General features: G+C 25.9%; 1 protein-coding gene across 3 annotated transcripts; it reads left to right on the top strand.

Moving 5' to 3' along the window:
• Positions 1 to 309: 309 nt before the first annotated feature.
• Positions 310 to 4,342, top strand: LOC112753476 (glutathione S-transferase zeta class). Of its 3 annotated transcripts, XR_003177886.3 has the most exons (10): positions 360 to 620; positions 786 to 842; positions 944 to 1,029; positions 1,524 to 1,595; positions 2,208 to 2,261; positions 2,367 to 2,439; positions 2,571 to 2,632; positions 2,732 to 2,791; positions 3,192 to 3,309; positions 4,046 to 4,342. XR_003177886.3 is itself a non-coding variant. In XM_025801616.3 (9 exons), exons 1-9 carry the CDS (start codon positions 551 to 553, stop codon positions 4,157 to 4,159), a joined length of 648 nt encoding a protein of 215 aa, XP_025657401.1. In that variant the 5' UTR covers positions 310 to 550; the 3' UTR covers positions 4,160 to 4,342. The 3 variants fall into 3 exon arrangements, 2 of the variants coding, with proteins under 2 accessions (XP_025657401.1, XP_025657402.1); XM_025801616.3 differs by lacking the exon at positions 3,192 to 3,309 and having other exon boundaries at positions 310 to 620; XM_025801617.3 differs by lacking the exons at positions 786 to 842; positions 3,192 to 3,309 and having other exon boundaries at positions 407 to 620.
• Positions 4,343 to 20,809: the final 16,467 nt, after the last annotated feature.

Below are 20,809 nucleotides of genomic sequence, written 5' to 3'. Positions count from 1 at the left end.
ATGTCACTTTTGCAAATTTGACTTTGATACATAAATAGTGTTTGCAAAAAAGCAATTACATGATACAAAATCAATCTAATGAAATTCAGTGTCACGTGGGTTTAATTAAACTGTAATTCCTTGTAGATTGGCTTGATTTATTAACTAATTTTCAGTTAAATTTTTAATAGATTCGATTTTTCAATCTCATCTAATTTTATTAAGCAACAATTTACTCAATTTAGTGGAGGTGTCCAATTATAATAAATATTAAATCATTCTTACTATTTAAACTTACTTATATTAGACATCACATTAAAAAAAGAGAGCAGAAAGAAAAAAACACTTATCTATTATTCATATTGGAGAGATTAGTCCACAACCATATCCATATGTATAAGAAATTTTCACACGTTGCTTGACACAGTGACACTTGTCAAAGTAGATATGTTTGACCATATAGAACAAAAAAGAACACCGCAAAGTAGATTCAAGTGTAAATTACTTAATCTAGCATCTACCATTGTAGTGTAGCTAACTAGAAATCAGTTTCTCCATTACTACTACTACCATGATTGTGTTGTACTCTTATTGGTTAAGCTCATGCTCATGGCGTATCCGCTTTGCTTTGTGCCTCAAAGGTAAAGCTTTGGGATTTTGATTTGCAAATTCAGACACAACGATTCCCAAGTTTTGTCTTAAAAATATGTTCTTTATTTCTAGAGAGTTCAGAAATTGCAGCTCTTTGGGACAAGTAATGTAGACTTTATTTGATTTTGGTTTTTCTATTGATCTGAAATGAATAGGGATTCCTTATGAGTATAAAGCAGTGGATCTTGTAAAAGGGGAACAGTTTAGTCCAGGTGAATGCATAGTTAGAGTACATGTGGATCAAAGGAAAAAAAATTGACTTTTACTGTTGAATGTATTGATTTAGAATCAATAATCTATGCTTGAATTTCAGAGTTTGAGAAATTGAACCCTCTCCATTGTGTTCCGGTATTAGCTGATGATCATGTGGTGGTTTCAGACTCTTATGCAATCTTTCTGGTATGTTTAATGCTAGCAATTTGTTAGAAAAAAGCTTGGTTGCGTGGTTTCTGTTTTCATTTTCTGTTTCGAGTTTTCAGTGTTTTTTTGCTTTTAAAATCTTGAGAAGGAAAACAATGAAATCTGTTGATTTCTCAGTCATATCATTGTAGAGTTTAATTTTGATGTGCTGTTAGTATGATACTTATACAGTCGTTCAATGGCATTCGTTTTTTTTTTACATCTATTCACGCGGTTAACGGGAAAATGAGTTATTTTTGCTCTCGTAGAATTTCGTAATTAAATGTACATGTAAAATATTTTGCACTGGCCATCAAAATTAAATTCATTATTGTATCAAGCTTAATGATGGCCCTTAAGTGGGAAAATTATTAAAATTTTCTGATACTTGAATTTCGTTTTGATGCATGTCACTGATTATGGTTTGGTGTTCTTCGTTCAAATTTATACCAAAACAATAAAATAATGTCTTCCGCTTCGTCCTTTTTGATTAGTATTTGGAGGAAAAGTATACTCAAAAGCCACTTTTGCCAGTTGATCCTCAGATCCGTGCTCTCAATCTTCAGGTAAATTTTGGTATGATTGAAATTTTCGATTAGTGACAACTAACATGAATGCTTCTTGAATCCATGTTCATTACTTCATTTAATCCTACTGGTTTAGCATCTTCTAAAAGAATTCAATAGGAACAAATCAAATCATCTTGAGAATTATTATAGGAGAGAGAATATTATAAATAAAACCTTCTTACAAATATTCTGATATATAGCTTCTACAGAATGCAATATATATATAAAGGAACAAGAAAACCATGCATTGTAAGCATTTTCAACTAGTTCTTGATTCTGTAATCCAATCTTTAATGGATAATAGTTGAATTTTACATGATGTTAGATATATAACCATGTGTGTGCCTCCTACTATCGGCTTAAACTTTTAGAACAAGTAGTTTCACGATATGGTATAAGAGTTTCTATGACCAAAAAGATTTAGAATTCAATCAATCTTTAACCCCAAAAGGAAAAAAAAAAAAGATTTAGCATTTTCCAAAAGAAGATCTTGCATGAGTGGATGTGATAGAGATATAATCGTACATATACCTGCATTTATTACATTATTATATGGTCATATCATCGAGGCCTCGTATCATCTAATGATTATACTGTATTGTTTCACAGATAGCAAGTATGATTAACTCCAGCATTCAACCTTATCATATGATTAGTGCTTTGGTATATCTTCTTTTCATTTGAAATGCTAGGATTGCCTCTATCCACACAAAATGTTTTTGCAATTTTTGACATTTTTCATTTATCTGATTTCCTTTTTCCTAATAGAAAGATATGGAGAAAATGTTTGGTGCTGAAACAAAACAGTGGGCACAATATAAGATTGACAAAGGTTTCTTGGGTAATTAAGCACAATTTTACCACACTAAGATATGTATATATGGCATGTCCTTTGCATTTTGAAATTGTTTCAAAATCTTTTCTTATATGTGCAGCTCTTGACAATTTCAAAATCTTTTCTTATATGTGCAGCTCTTGAGAAGTTATTGAAGGATGTTGCTGGAAAATATGCAACAGGGGAACATATCTACATGGTGCACTTCTTGTTGCTCTTAAAGATTAAAGATATCATACTAAAAGATGCATATCTAACAAAGTGTTTTTTTTTGTGAAAAAAAACTTGTAATGTGCAGGCTGATGTATTCTTGGCTCCACAGATTATGCAAGCAGTTAATAGGTTTGATATTGATATGGTAAAGTATAGAGTAAATAGACAAAAGTACACGTGATAGAATTTGGGATGGACTAAAGTACACACAAGATTGTAAACATCAAAGTACACCCGGAAAATTGTTTTCAATGGACAACATTGTCATGCTGTTAGTGATTTTGTAAGACTTAGGAATGTATTTTTGTCCTTTGAAATCAGTATTTTGGGTGTGATTTCATATTTACGAACTTTGGTGCGTAATTTTGTCCACTCAAACTCTTTCATGTGTAATTTTGTTCATTTATTCAAAAAGTATATATACATCTCATGGTTTATTGATACAATTCTCATATTTGTGGTTAACATAGAAAAGCTAGGTGTATAACAGTATAAGTGATTTCTGACCGGCACAACTACATACTTGGCTTTTCCTAATATTTCAGAAGTGTTGTCAAATCATATAAAAGTGTTGGATATACTTGATTGGAAGTGAGTCAAGCCAGCTCATGAGCCAGTTCGGGCTCGACTCGTTAATAGCTCGATAAGTGAACTCGTAAGCTGGTAAGCCGAACTTGAGTTTAGAATTGAGCTCATAAATTAAATGAGTCGAGCTTGAGCTTGGACAAGCTCAGCTCATTAACTCATGAGTTGGCTCGATTATATATATAATATTAAAAGTATAGATTAAATGCATATATATATATATATATATATATATATATATATATATATTAATGCTCTTAATTATTTAAAATTTTATAGACATTTTTTAAATATAATTTTAATGTAGGACATAAATAAAAAATTTATAATTGATAGGTAGTTTATTTTTTTTAATATATATAAGTTATAATTTATTGATATAGAATTATAGATTATGTTTCTATTATTTGAGTCGGCACGTGAGCTGGAGCTAGTTCATAAGCTTTTATTGAGCTAAGGTTAAGCTTACGAAATAGGCTTGATTGTTAATGAGTGGAGTCATGAGTCAAGCATAATTTTCGTGAGTCGAATTTGAATTTGGTCTAACTCAGTCAATTTGGTTCCCTTCCAGCCCTAGATATACCTTCTGTCGCCAAAGTTTTAATTTCATTCTTCTAAAAGTTTCAATAATATTTAGCAAGAGCGTTACATAGGCCTTTTTTTCATAACACTTACAGAAATAATCTTACATAAACTTTGGTAATATTGGAAAATATTTTACGATAGATTTTTTCTCTAACATTGAAAGAAATTTTACGATAGATCGTTAAACATTATATTAAAATGAACATTTTAAAATTGTTGTTTTTTACAGTCCAAATACCCTACTCTGAGGAGGTTGTCTGAAACATACAAAGGTTTAGCAGAGTTCCATGCCTCATCACCACAAAGTCAACCTGATGCTTGCATTACCAATAATAACCTTTGACTAGCTAGTCAATAGTTATTATGTAGAGATCTTCTATATCTTCATTATGTAGGGAATATTGTTGCTGTAAACTTGTAATATTTTGAATTTGTTAATGGATCAATAATTTTGAATGTTTTGTAACATGTCCTCCTTCTACACAAAACTAGGGGTGGAAAAAATAAAGCTATTTATATTTATATCTTTCCAAAGTTTTTTTACCCTCTATAGTTCTGCTATTTTTGGCTTCAGGTAATAACAGAACTTTTCATAGTTTACTAAAAAATATTTGGTATACTAAAGAAATATTATATGTATATTAAAAAGTAATCACCAATAAACTAATTATAAGAATATGCACGTGTTTATTATTTATAAAAAAATTTGATTATAATATTTTTTTATAGTTATAATCATTCATTTAAACTCAAAATGAGAGTGAGAAACATTCAAAATCGCATTCGTAATAGACTAACAGATAAAAAATTACAAACAAAATACTAATAACCTAAGAAGTTTGGAGATTATTCTACTATGATTACTTCGATAATTAATTATTTATTAAAAAATTATACAAAATAAGATGTATAAATATACATAAATATATATATGATGGTTAAATTTTAACATTTATGGAGCATTTTTGAAAAAAAAATTCACATGTAAGAGCATAGTAAGATGCATCATGCAAATTAATCTACTGATATTGTGTATCAATATAATTATTGCAAAGAAGCAATAATTTGCTTAATGGTGACCAGAAAGATTATATCTTCACCTCTTTTGAAACAACCTTAAGTATGTTTGGATAGAAAAATTCAGGAATTTAAAATGCTATGTAATTACATTGTCAAAATTTAGATTCATGTAAGTTTAAATATTTTATTCCTATCTGCAATAAGAGAAAATAAAAAGGTATACATATGTGGCAAATTTGATCCTGATTTTTTTTCCTTTCTGTTATTAGTCAAATTTAAAAAAAGAGATAAGGAAAAAAATTTGAAAATTTTTATTTTATGAAAGTATTTTGAATCAATCAAAATATTCCATTAAAATACATAGGATTTGTAGTTTTTTTTATATCCAAATAATAATTTTTAAGGAAAAAAATTCAGAGACCTTTAGAACAATATATTAAATATAACATTGATGAGATTATTTATGGTGTTACGAAAACTAATTATGGTTGTGTTTTTTAATTTCTTAAAAAAGTATTATACAACTTGAGCTTTTTTTAACTTGAAATTTGATTTTTGAAGGTTTTTTTTTTCATTTTATAAAATTTATATATGTTTGATCTAATTCGTCTTTCATGATAAACTAAGTAAACGTGTGATTGTTCATGATTTTTTTTCTTAGAGAATTGTAATAACATTATCTTTAAACATTAAAGAAAAATCTCTTTGTAGATAGATACAAATCTTATAGTTGACTAAAAAAGGTAAATAACAAAAATTATGTACTATTTTGTCAAGGTTAAAATCTTCCAAATATCAAATTAGTATTTATTTCTAACCAATATCAATCAATAAACAGTCCATATCTTTGAACAAGTTCAAATTCATTTTTATATTATAATTTTAACTTTCTTATGCCTTCTAATTAATTATTATTTCTACCCAAAAGAAAAGTTCCTTTCGGCATTAAACATATATGGATATTTTTTGTTGACCCAATGGCCAAAAATAAATATTACTTAGAAGTTAGAACAAGGATATGTTGGGGACCCAAAAGATAATGTTATTCACAAATTTTTAAGGAAAAAATCATTAATAAATCACACCCTTAATTAGTTTTCCATGATACTATAAATAATCTCAACAATGAGGTTGATTATTAATCTTTCAAGAAAACAAAACAAACTTTTCTACAATGGCTATCAACGGTTATACAAAAATCTTCTTATGCAATCTTCTTGTTGCTCTGCTTTTGGCTTCAGGTAAGCAAAAATATTTCCCCATCCATTTTAAAATAATGATTTCTTTGACTTTTTTTATATATTAGAAAATAGTGTGTTTAATACAAATAGGTCTAAATTTATTAAATTTTTTAATGTATTAAAAAAATAAAACCACGGTTATTTTGAAACAGAACGAATACAACAAATATGTGAATTGATAAATTATTATTGGATTTTCTTGCAAGAAGGCTCTCTAAGAAGGCCGAGCCAATATATATATACAGTTAACCACCGAAAATATTTTCGAATTATTTAAATACTGATAAAAATACATCCAAATTTTATTATTGACAAAAATGTCCAAAAATAAATATATATTTTTAAAATTTGACTTAGAGATTGAATTTTGATGTAATTTTTTACAAATATAATTAAAAAAATGAGATATTATTATTTTTAAAATTTGGTAATTTTTTCATAAGTATATATTTTTTTGTAATTTTTTAAAAATATTATTAGTTGTTAACAAAAAAATATATACTTAACGAAAAATCACTAAATTTTAAAAATAATAATATCTCATTTTTTTAATCATACTTGAAAAAAATTGTATCAAAATTCAATCTCTAATGTATTTTTTGAAAAATACATATTTAATGTTAGATAATCTTGCAAAAAAAACTAACGTTAAATATGTATTTCTCAAAAAATATATTAAATTCGATTTGAAACACATATTAAATCCGATCTGATGATTTTATGGTGTATTGGATAGAGATTTTGGTCATATCCAATCGAATTCAATCCGCATACTTTCGTACTTAAACAAGTGTCATATGTTTAAATTTTATTTTGTGCATGTAACTACTCATTGGTTAACGATAAAACTTTAAACGGAGTTATAATTTGCAACATATTAGTCCCTAGTTTGTCGTGGTAAAAAAACATCGTAGAAAACAAATTAAAATTTTTAAAATTTAAAAACAAAATTAAAATTTTGGATAGATATTAAGGGAATTTATTTATTATATTTTTCTGAAGAAAGAGGAAAAAAAATGTCCTATAGAAGTAAAAACCAATTTTGTCTTTATATTATAATTTTTTCACGAATATATTTATTTTCAAAGAAGTTATATATTTTTTGCACATACAAATTCTAATGACCACAATGTGTATTGAATATTGCAGAAGCAGCAATTTGCACAATGGCAGCAAGAACAATGTATGAGAAGCAGAGTATGCAGTGCTTTGATGAAGCAACTAAATTATTTTGTCCAGATCCTCAGCACCTAAAAGATGATGCTTGCTATAAGTACTGTCAAGACATGTACTATGTTATAGGACATTGTGTTACTTCTCCTACTCCATTAGGTTGTTGTTGTCTGATCGTTAACTGAAGTTTATGGCAAGTGCTTATGATTATGATGATTATAATAGCTATATAAGCATATTACAGTTTATGGCAAGTGCTTATGATTATGATGATTATAATAGCTATATAAGCATAATAATATGTAAGTTTAATTATTCTGTTGATTTTTATAATTTTATTAAATTTTTAATTAAATTTTATATTTTTTAATTAAGTTTTTTAATTTTGTAATTACGTCCTTTTATATGTTAAAAATATTAAAATTAATATAATATTTTTACCAAAATATATGCGATCAAAGATTTAATTAAGTTTTTAATTATAAACACTTTTAATTTACAAAAAAATATTTAATTGATTCTAATATTTTTTATACTAGAAAAGACTTAATTATAAAATTAAAGTAGTGTAAGGACTTAATTAAAAAGAAAAAAGTATAAGAACCTAATTAAAAATTTGGTGAAACTATAGGAATTAACAGAATAATTAAACCTAATATGTAAGCATAATAATATGTTGGGTTTATCTATTATATATCCTATTCTTAGGGCATGTGTTAAAATTACAAAACAAAAATTTTTTTATTGATAATATAAAAAATTTAAATTTTTAATATATTTATTTTATATTTATTAAATAAAAATATTTAAAATTTTTTACTAATAATAAATTTATCATGTGTCCTTAAAATACATGTTAACTAAATCTTAATATATTTTAAGTATCATTACAATTAAAGTTATATTTTTTTTATTTTGATAATATTTTTATTTTTTTAATTGAAAAGCGTCATTAACTAATAAACAAAACAATACTTTGATTTTAATAATATTTTTTAAGTTGTTAAATTTATATAGCTACTATAATTATTAGGGGTGTTCGCGGTGCGGTTTGGATCGGTTTTGAGTAAAAAACTCATCCGATCTGAACACTAATTTTACTTGTGGTGCGGTTTGAATTGGATGCTTTAAAAAAAATTTCGATCCAATACGATCCAATTTCAAGCGGTTTGGATTGGATTAGATTTGCGGTTTATAAATTAAAAAAATTAAATACATATAACAAGTCTCAACATTAAATTTTAAATAATCAACAATAATATAACAAGTCTTAATAATATCTTAAAAAGCCAACGATAACATAACGATAGAAATAAAATTATAGGTTAGTTAAAATAAATAAATAAATAACATTTTGAACATAAAATATTTATTAAATAATAATAATACATGAATAATATAAAAATTATAAAAAATTGAACATGTTATAAAAAATATAATTGTAAATATAATAATAAAATAATAATATTATAATACATTGTGTGGTTTGGATTGGATTAGATCGGTTATGAAAAATATATCCGAAATCCGATCCGATCCGATCCAGTGGTTTATAAAAAATAGAATCCAATCAAATCCGAATTAATGCGGTTTTAATCGATTTTCGGTTTGAATTGAATTGAACGATCGGTTTAGATTGAATTAAATGATCAGTTTTTTTTTTGTGACTAAATTAGATTATCAGTTTATTTTGGATCAGTTTGAATTTGAACACCCCTAACAATTACCATAATTATAGAATAATAGCATGCGTGTGTCTATAATATATATGCCTTGTTTCCATAATATAATTAATAATAGGTCAAAATAAATGTATTTTGAGAGCTCCAAAATAATAATAATAACTGAGACCTTAATTTTGGGCTTTACATATATAAACTTAATATGCGAAAGTGTAATGAATTTGTTATTTACTTTGATTATTTTAAATTTACTTATTCTATGCAATGTCAATAAAAGAACTATTGAAATATATAAAGTATAAACAATTAAACACATGCATAAACACATTAGGCACCTTGATATCCCACGATATAATTACTTCAGATTGGTTAGATCAACCCAAATTATGCCGTAAGAATAGCCTAAAAATATAATGGCACTAATATTATAAACTCAAATCCGAACCCAAAAAAAAAAAGAACTCCTCTTAATAACCCAGCCCTGCAATTTTTCTAAGTGTATCCAGAAACCTATAAATATGTAAAATTATTTTCAAAGATAAACTTTAACAGTTTTTCTTTGAAAATGTCATAAATTAAAACTTATGAAATGTATTTCACCAATACATTTAATATTTCACCAATACGTATAGAAATTAAACGTGTGTGTGACACTTTTTTACCGTGATATTATATAAAATAATAGGAAATGAAATATTATTACGTTGAAATCCTGATAAATAATTCTGTTCACAAATAATTACGTTGCATGAGGTGTTATTTAAATCTGAGATTGCCTATATGTATATGATTAACATAAGCTTTAGAATAGAAATGGTAAAACTAAGTTTTAAACTGAATTGTGGGTAAGTGCATGAAATTGATGCTTATTAAGGGCAAAATGGATCGTTAGATTAATACAGTCATACAGAAGTATATAGTTTGCTAAGAAGTACGGACATACACCTCGTTAAATTACGGTGTCTACATATTAGACATATTTTAGATACGATAATATATATACTTTTTAATTTCTGCATTTAATTAATTGTATTTTAAAAAAAAATATTTTTGTCAGATATAATTAAACACACTTAAATATCATAATGTATTTACGTATCCAGCCGAAACGAAATTACGTATAGAACAGGAGAGGCAGTGGCCCCCCAAAAGAAAAAAATTTGTTTACAAATATAATAAAAAATAAAAAATACCCCCCTCTTTTCAAAATAATGTCTGGTCTCATCTTCTTTTAAAAAATGTATGGTTGTCACTAATTCTTATTCAATGCAGCAAAAAATAATTGAAAAGTTGTGTGTTATTTAAGGTTATGGACTATATGTTTAGTTAAAAAAAAATCTTAATTTATATTAAAAATAAAGAATTTGAAAGGACAGTAACAACAAGTCAATAAATTACTTCTTTTATTCTTCCCTCTTTTTTCAATTAAAAAATAAAATATCATTTCATATTTTTATTATTACAACTTAAAAAATAATAAATAATCTTTGATCTTCTATTATTATTTCTTATTCTTTTTTTATAAGTTATTTTTATAAGTTATTTTTTTAATAATTTATATATTTATTTATTTATCTAGTTTATAATCTTACAATAATAATTTAGGTTTTAAAAAAAATTGAAGATGATGATCATGTAATTATAATGCTATTCTTGTATTATTTTTAATTTTTTCTCATTATTAATTATTTGTGACATTGATATTATTGATTTACAAAAAATAAAATAAATTGAATTTAGTCAAGTTACATAAAGTTTATCTTATTATCTATGTAAATTCTTAATAATAGATGACTTTGAATTAAGAAAAAAACGTCGAACTCAATTGTCTATGTAAATTACAAATTTTAACTTATTTCAACTCTAATAATATTATTATTAATTTTTTTGTTGCATAAGTTATGGTTGTGATTTAAATTATTTACATGAAGTATAATACATTTTTTTAATAATTTTGCAGAAAACGTCTAAAAAAAATTGAATAGTATTTAAAAATTCTAAAAACAAATATGTAACAATCTATATTTATAATATTTAAAAATTTTGAGATATTTGTGCTTAATTATTTTAATATACGATATGTTCAGTTATCTTATAAAAAGTTAATTCTAAGTCTAACTTGTTATTTTTAATTAAAATAAAAAAATTAAAAACAATATTGCCCCCTACTAAATATTGTCTAGCTTCGTCAGCCTTATTATATATATGACACACTACGTTCATTGTCCATGCATGTTCATTGCTGCTTCTATTGTGTCTTTTCAACTTTCTCCCAATCTATAAAATTTGCTGATTTAACTCTTCCTCCTTCATTTTCATGATAAGCCAAGATAGCATTGAAATCTCCTATTACCACATACCACTCTCCAAGTGATTCTACCATATTTAGCATCTTTAAATATTGAGTGTTACGTATTTGATCATTATTGTGCAAGTGAACTACGATTACATCCCAAGTCTTGTTTTTAAGGTTGTCATACCAAGTAAAATGAATAAAGAACTCATCCATGTCAATCACTCTCATCTGAACACTTGATTGCTAAGCCAAAGCCAACTCATCCATTGTTTCTTAGGGATAACATGAAAAAACTCACTAAGATCCAACTTTTCACACTGTTTTCGAACGAACAAAGCACTATTTTTTTTGTCTCATGCAAGAATATCACTTCGGGGGAATGGGATCTTCAGATCCCTTGTATATTGTGAACTGCCAAGATTTTTTTCAACCCTCGGTCACATCATCATCTTCATGGCATTTGGAGTGCTATTTGTGGGTTGGCACCTTTCCCATTTCAGCAACCTCCATTTCATCCAATCCTTTGTATTGCCATTCCTCCATCCCTTATATTTCACCTGCCCCTCTCTTGATACCCACCATATTTATTATAGGTGTTCCTCTCCCTCTTGCAAGATGCTTGAGTTTCGATTTTTTTGTTGCTGCTTCTTATTGATTTATACGTTTTGTCCAAACCTTAGGAACAAATCACCTTAGTTACATCCATTGTGTTCTGCCTATCTTTTGAGTTTTGATCAATGCTTACAATTGAAAGTGCCCATTTCTCACTTCTGATTTGATTTCTTACATTTCATCTTTCCTAACTCTGGATATTGGTAAGGTCTACCATAATTGTGCTTTTTCCTCCCACCATTACCTCCCTATCCTCCATTCTTCCCACTCCATCAGCTTGGTCACAATTATTCTTCTCTTTCACTGATAATATTGTCATACTTTTACGAAAATTAACTGGTGTAGGCTTTCGCATATAGTTTTTGTTGTAAAAAGTGTTGGATTTGTTGTTGAGATTTAAGTTCTCCTTTGTGGGTTCTATCTTCTTTCTCAACTGTTCTGCTCTCAACCATTCGACCAACCTTCCTCCACAGCGTTCCCATTGGATAAATTCACGACCTCTTCATTACAGTTTCTTGATTCATGCCCTAAGTATCCACATAGTGAGCAGTAAAATCTTATTCTTTCATATTTTAGCTGCATTTCCCGACTTTTTATTTGCTCCAGCCACTTTAACAATTTTTTTTTGAGTTTTTGGGTGACACCTAAATTTATCTTAACCTTAACAATTTAAAATTCTCTTCCCCTTATGGCAAACAGCCCAACCTCCAAGACTTCCCCAATCGCTTCTCTAATCTTTCGTCCTAACTCCTAAGTCACAAATTTTATAGTATTTTAGCAAATCCCATAATTGAACCCAAATCAAAACATAAGAGAACTCAGCATTATTAATCTCCATATTCTTACTCCATCGCTTAATATTGACAATCTAGATTTTTAGTAATCAAGGGACCTCCTTTTTTATTTTGATCATGTCCTTTTTTTTTTTTCCGAAAAAAAAAAGGAATACATTATCTCCATGTTTAGTTGCTCAGAACCCCTCTGGCTGCATTCAGAAAGTGTACATAGCTGGTTCAATAGTGCCAATAGTTAAGATTTTATTAGCTATAATCCTTTCTACAAGACTTCTCCTACATACTTCCAAATCCTCTTTAATGTCTTTATTATCAAAGAGAATCACTCTCTCTTTTTTCAGTCTCTTTCGTTTTTTTTTTATTGTCAGTTTTTGATCCACTATCTTCTATTAATGTGGTGATAGAAAATTAGAATTGATCTCACTGTTGTGTAAAATTAGAATTCATTTCAATGAAAAACTTTTTAAATTATTCAAATCCTAGTAGAGTACTTACAACTCTAATAGACCAAAAATTATAACTAAAAAATTTAAAAGTTGGTATTAATTAGAAGTTGCTATTAAACTTTTCCTAAACTTTTAACTTATTGATTTTTTGGTTTGTAGACTAGGCCAAGATAATATTACAAGAGATTGGGACTTATAAGGATCCTAGACATTTCATAAATTTTATTGTTCTATGTTTTTTTCTTTCTTTCTTAATGTTTTTTTCTTTCTTTCTTAAAATTAAATAATATAGTCAAATTCTTAATGAGTGTCGTTGCCAATTTTTCCAAAGAAAGACATGACCTTTCTATTTTGCTTCCATTTCTCCTAAGCAATTAATTTTTATATTAGATATTTTATGGTATTAATATATAATTTATAAAAATGACATTATAATTAAAAACTCACATATTTAATATATATTTTTGCGATTAAAAAATTTGAAAAACATATTTTCCACCTAATAATAACACAATCTTCCTCAACCAAAAACCCTAAACCAAAATATGATAACTATGATAACGTCTATAAAATTCTAATCCGATATCATCGTTCATAGTATCACATACTACATAGTAAGCACCATGTCATTCAATTAACCTTTTTAGCATATCATACTTTTTTTTTCATTTTTGGTCTAACTTTGTATAATAATTAAGTTAAGAATAATTTACCACCAACCAATAATTTTTTTTACAACATTTAAATTATTTGGAATTTTGCTTTTCTGTGTTTTTGCTCAGAACCCTTTTCCTCTGATACCTTGCCTGTCTTTTCCATAACCTTCATCCCAAATATATATTTTCTACATAGATCTGTTAAGTTAAGTGTCATCAACATAAAAAAACTATAGAAAATGATTATTTAGAAAAGTGAATATAAGAATTGTTTCCAACCCATCAATCCTAGACATACATTGCCTATTTAATTTGATTAAAATCCTAGATAGAATAACATACAGGAAGCTTTTCACCTGTTCCAGTGTACTTTTTGCAATATGACTATTCTATTGTTTGTAACCAACCATATTTAATATAAAAAAATACAAATGGTCTAAATTTAAAAAAATAAAATTTTGTGGACATTCACAAAGAAATTGTATGATAGGCATGCAATCCTTATATCCTTTGAACAGTTTAATTGATTTGAAAATGTCTTTTTTGTTCAATTTAGCTTCAAACTAGTTTTAGATATATTTAAAACTGCATCATTGGGCAAGTTAGACGGATGATTTTGTTGTAAGATTTCTATTCTTTTATAAAAAATGAGCTTACATATTTGCTTAATAGAAAATAATACTCTACTAGTAAGGTAAGTGTTATTAATTTGATTTATTGAAAAAAAATGATATATTGACTGGAATTGTCACTAAATATATTTTTAATTTAATTAATTGAATGTAAAATAAGGTAAAAATATATATATTTTAAATGACTAGAATAATAAATACGACAATTTTAATATTAGTACAAACTAAATTTAATTGCTCAAGTAAACATCTGGAAGGGTGTAATATGAATTTTATTGAATGGAATAACAGTAGCAGGTATAACACATACACTGTGGAGGACTCAAGCTTCAATGTAACAGTATAACAAGAACAGAGTCAGTATAATAAAGAAGAGAAGAAAAATTATGAAGAAAAGCATTAAAGACAATCCCACGCTCCTCATCTAAAGACCTGTGCAGAATTTTGGAAAGGTGAGATTAGAGAAGAATTTCTATGACAGAAAGAAGGGAAGAGAAGGAGAGAGAATAGAAAGGCTAGAGAAAATAATAGAAAAGAGTGAGAATTACCACATCACGCTAACGTATTCCGCTAACCGCCTATTAGTGGTTCTCACTCTTGCACTTCTTCTTGAGCCTTGGTTTATCCCTATACTTGCCATCTGTCCTTGACTTGTAACTAATTCCTCCTCCAACATATGTGACTCTAAGGCATGATTGTTATTACTATTTTCTGCATAGGTAGCATGGTTAACCTTAGCGTACTCTGACTTCTTCCTATTCGTTACAGCACACTGTAATAATATTAATAAAAATTTGTACAAGAATAATATTACTTATATTTTAATTTTATCAACTAAATTCATTTCAAAGTATAAGTATTAAATTTAATGTGCTAAATTTTTAAGGATAAAATAGAATTTCACAATAAATTAATTTTATCCGGTATTCATTAATTAAAAAAATTAATTTATTAAAATCTTTTTCAATAAATTAATCAATGATAAATCTTAAAGAAAAAGCTAATGTCATCATTCTTGTTAACTAAATTATAATATAGGATAATAGTATGGATAGTTCTATGAGTAGGACTTATCAAGAACAACTTAAAAATTGACAATAGATAAATAATAATAAGGGTTGATAGAAAAAATAAATAATAAATTTTGTGCTTAGTTAACATTATTAGTGAAAAATATTTATTAAAAAAATATTAAATCATTAATTAACATCTTTAAGTGAAAGATATATGGAGGCTTAATTTGGTAAAAATGTTAAGTATGATTTTGGTTTCTAAGGTACGGGTTGAAAATTTATTTCATCCCTATTTTTTTTTTGCTATAAAATGATCTCAAAGATTTAACTTAACCTTAAAATCGTCCTTTTTACCAAAATTTTATTTTTTATTACCAAATTATTCCTAACTAAAAAATATATAGAAAAAGAAAAATGGGTTAAAGGCTGGGGAACAGCGAAAGAGTTAATCATGCTGGGGTGGATTTTTAATGGAAAAAGAGGGGAAAGGGAAGGTAAGGAAGGGAAGGGGAAGGGATTCTGCTGCCGCTGCTCTTTGTTGTTGTTCTTCGACATCGACGCCAGCAAATTCGGGAGGGTGGACGTTGTGCGCCGCTCGTTGTTCGCCGTTTCTGTTTCTTCTCCTTGCTCGATCGCCGATCGTCGCTACTCCTCGCCAGTCTTTGCTGCTTTCGATCGGGTTTACTGTCTTTTTGGTCCACTTAGCAACCATTCCTATAACAGGAACTGGGATAAACCTAGCTAGGAGTCTTGGTGCTGCTATCATCTTCAACAGAGACCATGCATCGAATGATCAAATATGTCTTCTTTGTTTTCGGTTTTTTTTTTCACTCATTTCTTTTTGAATTTCATATGTTCTTTTTTTCATTGCAGTGGATTTTTTGGGTTGGGCATTTCATTGGAGCTGCTTTTGCTGTTGTGTACCACCAGATAATTATAATTTTACCAAAATTTTTGTTAATAATTTTTTTATATTTTATTATTAATTTTTTGATATCTATATATATTATTTTAACATTAAATAAAAATTTTAGTAAGATTATTTTTCAATATCAATATATATTAATTGTTATACATATTAACAGTGGTAAAAATTTTTTATTTAATGTTAAAATAATAAATATTGATATAAAAAAATTAACAGTAAAATGTAAAAATAATTGTTAACAAAAATTTTGGTAAAATCATAATTTAATAATTAAAAAATTGTTGAAGGGTAGATATCTTAAAAAAAATAATTTAATTATTAATTTTTTTAAAAGTATTTTAGTAAAATTATAATTTAATCAATAAAAAAATAATTTATTAAAGGATATTTTGGTAAGCAAAATTTAATGATAAAAAATAAAATTTTTGTTAATGGGTCTTTTTTCAAAAAATAATTTATTTTTTCTTAAAAAAATGGATAAAGTTAATATTAGTTAACACAAAATTTAATATGGATTAAAGAGGAGATTTTTTAAAAGTTAGAAGGGAGGGAAATATACATTTATAAAATAGAAGGAGGGGAGTATCATTTTAGTATCTTGCAGGAGAGGGGAGTAGAATTTTCTCAATTTAAAAATACTATAAAAAACATAAATTTAAACATTAAATTCGAAAATTAGTTAATATATAAGGTTATATTAGACTTTTAAATTTTGAAAAATACAAGTCAACTTTAATAAGCTTCACCTTAGTTGCTTTCAAAAGTATTCTGATCTTTTAAAAGCTGCAACATAAGCAAAAACTTGTACTTTTAAAAAATACAAACACCTCTTCAAAAAGCTTTATTAAACTAAACCGTAGTCAAATTAAAAAAAAAGCTAGAATTATAGACTCACAAATTTTGTAAACCCATAATGAATTAATTTTTTTTAATATAAAAAATCATTTAATAAATAAATTTAAAATTAATATTAAATCTATTTTCGTTAAGTTTTATTAACTAATTGCTTACACTTGTAAGTTAAGGATGAAAAATTTTAGAATTATAATTGATATGACCAGTTACTCGAAAAGGTAAAACTCTTATTCAAATCATAACCGACATATTAATATAGTTAATTATAGTTACAACTGATCCTTATTCTATAACGTCAGATATGTAGTTAATTTTCTTTTTAGGCGTTATTATTCAGAAGAAACGGTCGACCTCGTCCTCTCAAGTATAAATAAGGACAAAAAAAGTTTAGAAGGTATGCAATCTTTCTAAGAAATAACGTTTATCCATATATCTATTCACTTACTTGAGCGTCTGAGTGTCTTTCGCAGATATTCACCTCCTTTGTTCCTCCATTGCCGACGTATACTACACTCCAATAAGAAAGTTCGCCGATCTCCATCAAAGAACGAGCTATACATCGGCCTGATCAGGTAAAAATAATAATTGTTCTAAATTAATATTCTTTTGTTTGACTCTTTTCTTCTATTTTATTTTATGATAAAATTTAGTTTAACATTTTAAAAAATAATGATAGTTCTTATAAAAAATAAATGAGCACATATGAATTTTTTTGTTGTGATTTTTTAGAATTTATTTAGAATAATCATCTTTTAATTTAGATTTTAATAACTATTATTGTTAACGTTTTTTTTCCATATCCTATGATAATCAAGAAAAGTAAATGAAACGAAAAAAATCTTAATATTAGTAAATTAAAGATGGACGAAGAAAATATTAAATGAAAAAAAATATATCAACTTTATTATTAAGATGTATGTACAATATTTTTTACTTATATTATGTGTTAGTTTTTTAAGATAACAATATTAAATTTCACCTTTAATATATTATAAATAAGTAGATAAATAAAAGTAAAGAAATAGAAAATTTAAAAAGAATGAAAAAAACAAAAAAAATCATTTTTAATTATAGAGATCTATTTAATATTTATCTCTAGTTTTTTTTTTCTATTTCTCTTTGTTTTTCTTGTTTAAAATAATATAGTATTAAAAGACAAATTTCAATAATATATTATAAAAATATTTTTAAATCGATATGCTTATGTTATATTTAAATACTATTATATAAGAAAGAAGTCATTATATATAAGGTAAGTATGATTGTCTTTTTAATTCATCTATATTTATTAAAGAGAAATAATATTAATATTAAATATATTGAATAACCAAATATAACCAAATTAGTTTAACGTAACAAAAATCAAATCAATTATAGCTAATATTATTCCAAATCTTATTGTTTAACTTAGTTAGACTTGATTCATAAAAAAACTTAGATGTGTAACATTACTTAAAAATTATTTGGATTAGAATTTTTAAAAAAAAAAACTTTTTAAAATAATAAAGTATTTTTATTAAATTTTAAACATATTTGATACATTTGAAAGAAAAGTTTTTACTAAAAAAATTTATTTGAGTTTTCTAAAAACCAATAATATTTTGATTTTAAAAAAATATAAGTAAAATAAGTTTTAATTATTTTTTTACTAGGCATATCATTTATCATAATTAACAATTACAATTTATACCTTTAAAAATAAAAAATAAATTATTCAAATTGAATAATTTTATTTGATGAGCAATGAAGAAGTAAATTGTAGCATCATAATGTTATCATATTTGCAAATATTAAATTTAAGTCTTTATAAATTTAATAATTTGTCATGTATCATATATGAAATAAGATTAAAATTTATTGTTTTAATTTTTTTTAATTAAAATCAATGTGCCAATTATATAAATAATAACTTCTCAAATTAAAAAATAATATATAAAATAGATGCATAATTATTTAATCAATATACAATAACATGATATATATAATTTTTTAAATATAGAAAAGTGTTGTTTCTTTTAATAAATTTGTTAGTTTTATACATTTAGCTCAAACTACTGTAAATAATTTTATTTTTAAGCATCTTGTAAATAAAATCTTTTTTTTATGAGATTCCACAAACTAGGGTGTGCATGGTCTGGTCCGGTCTGAAGATTTGACTCGGTCCGAACACTTTAAGGGTTAATTTGGTATGATTTTATCGGGTAAGGATCTCAAAAATAGACCTGATCATTATTTCGGGTCGGGTCGGACCATGGCTCGGATCGCCCTAAATCGGCCTGGTAGCCCGTTCATCATACACAATTAATATTTTGTGTTATTAGTGATGGATAATGGTTATTCTTATGTGAAATTTAAGTATTGTAAATCTTAATATTTTGTGTTATTAGTTATTATAAGACTATAAGTTAATGTTTTATGTTTAAAATGCATAAGATTTTAGACTAATGCATAATATTATGTTATTTGTATTGATTTAAATATTTAGTGTTATTATACAATATTAGTATTGATTATGGTTATGCTTTAATTTTAGAGAAGAGTTGGTTATTGTTATATTTTTCTAAGTGAATTTTACCATGTCAAATAATAGTTGGAACCTTGAAAATTTGGATATTTTCACATGCTAGCTTATAAGAAAGTATCTGTAATGTTAACAGCCCGATTTTCACTCAATTTTTATCCGGTATAATCGTGGCCCGAGAGTGTATAGATTTCCTCAGATTTAAAGTCGGGTTCGGATCTAATAAATAGGTCCAGTATATATTTCGGGACAAATCTAAATCACATCAAATTCAGTTTCACCCGACTCATACACACCCCTACCACAAATAATATAACTTATAATAAATAAAGAAATAAAATTTCTGCACATGACTTCTCTGTGCAGCAGTGCAAGTTTTTTTAAAGTTCAAGCTACGTACTTATCTTTTTGTCCTTTTATTTTACGATTGAAGGATTATTTTTGTCTTTTTATGAATAGCTATATGACAAAAAATTAACCTGCAACTTAATCGTACATAGAACATTGAAGTTCCAATAAAGTAAGTGGAATACCTGAAAATTTCTCTATATTAGAATAAATTTTAACTTTTAACTACATATTGTACTACTATTACCTAAGTAATTTAACGCAGGATAGCTTACAGTTTTGTTTAATTTTGGTATATTAAATATATAAAGTGGAGTTAAAAAACTTATGAAAAAAAAAATAATATTATACGATCACACAATATAAAACTATGATATGTCATATGTGACATAGATAATTTTATGTCAAATTCAGTTTTTTTAGCATCGGAATGGTCAAATAAAAAAAAAACTAAGCCTATTGAATCAATTAGTTTTTAAAAAATAAAATAAAAATAATTAATTTATTTTCATAAACTATTTTAATTTATTTTAAAAATTAATTAGTTCAGTTAATTTTGTAACTTTTTATTTAAATATTTAATGTTAAACAAACTAAATTTGACCAACAATAAAAAATATTATATGTCATTATTTTCTCATAACTTTATTTATTTATAATAATCATTTTTTAATTTTAAAAGAAAACCAAAACCAAAAAAATCTTCAAACAATAAAAAACCCCATGTAATTGACATCAAAGCCTATATATTTTTTTTTGCCCATAAAGACAACAAT

The sequence above is a fragment of the Arachis hypogaea genome, chromosome 2 (genome assembly GCF_003086295.3).
Source record: "Arachis hypogaea cultivar Tifrunner chromosome 2, arahy.Tifrunner.gnm2.J5K5, whole genome shotgun sequence".
Classification (NCBI taxonomy): Eukaryota; Viridiplantae; Streptophyta; class Magnoliopsida; order Fabales; family Fabaceae; genus Arachis; species Arachis hypogaea.
Note: the sequence above shows the minus strand (reverse complement) of the source record. Positions and strands in the feature narration are given on the sequence as shown.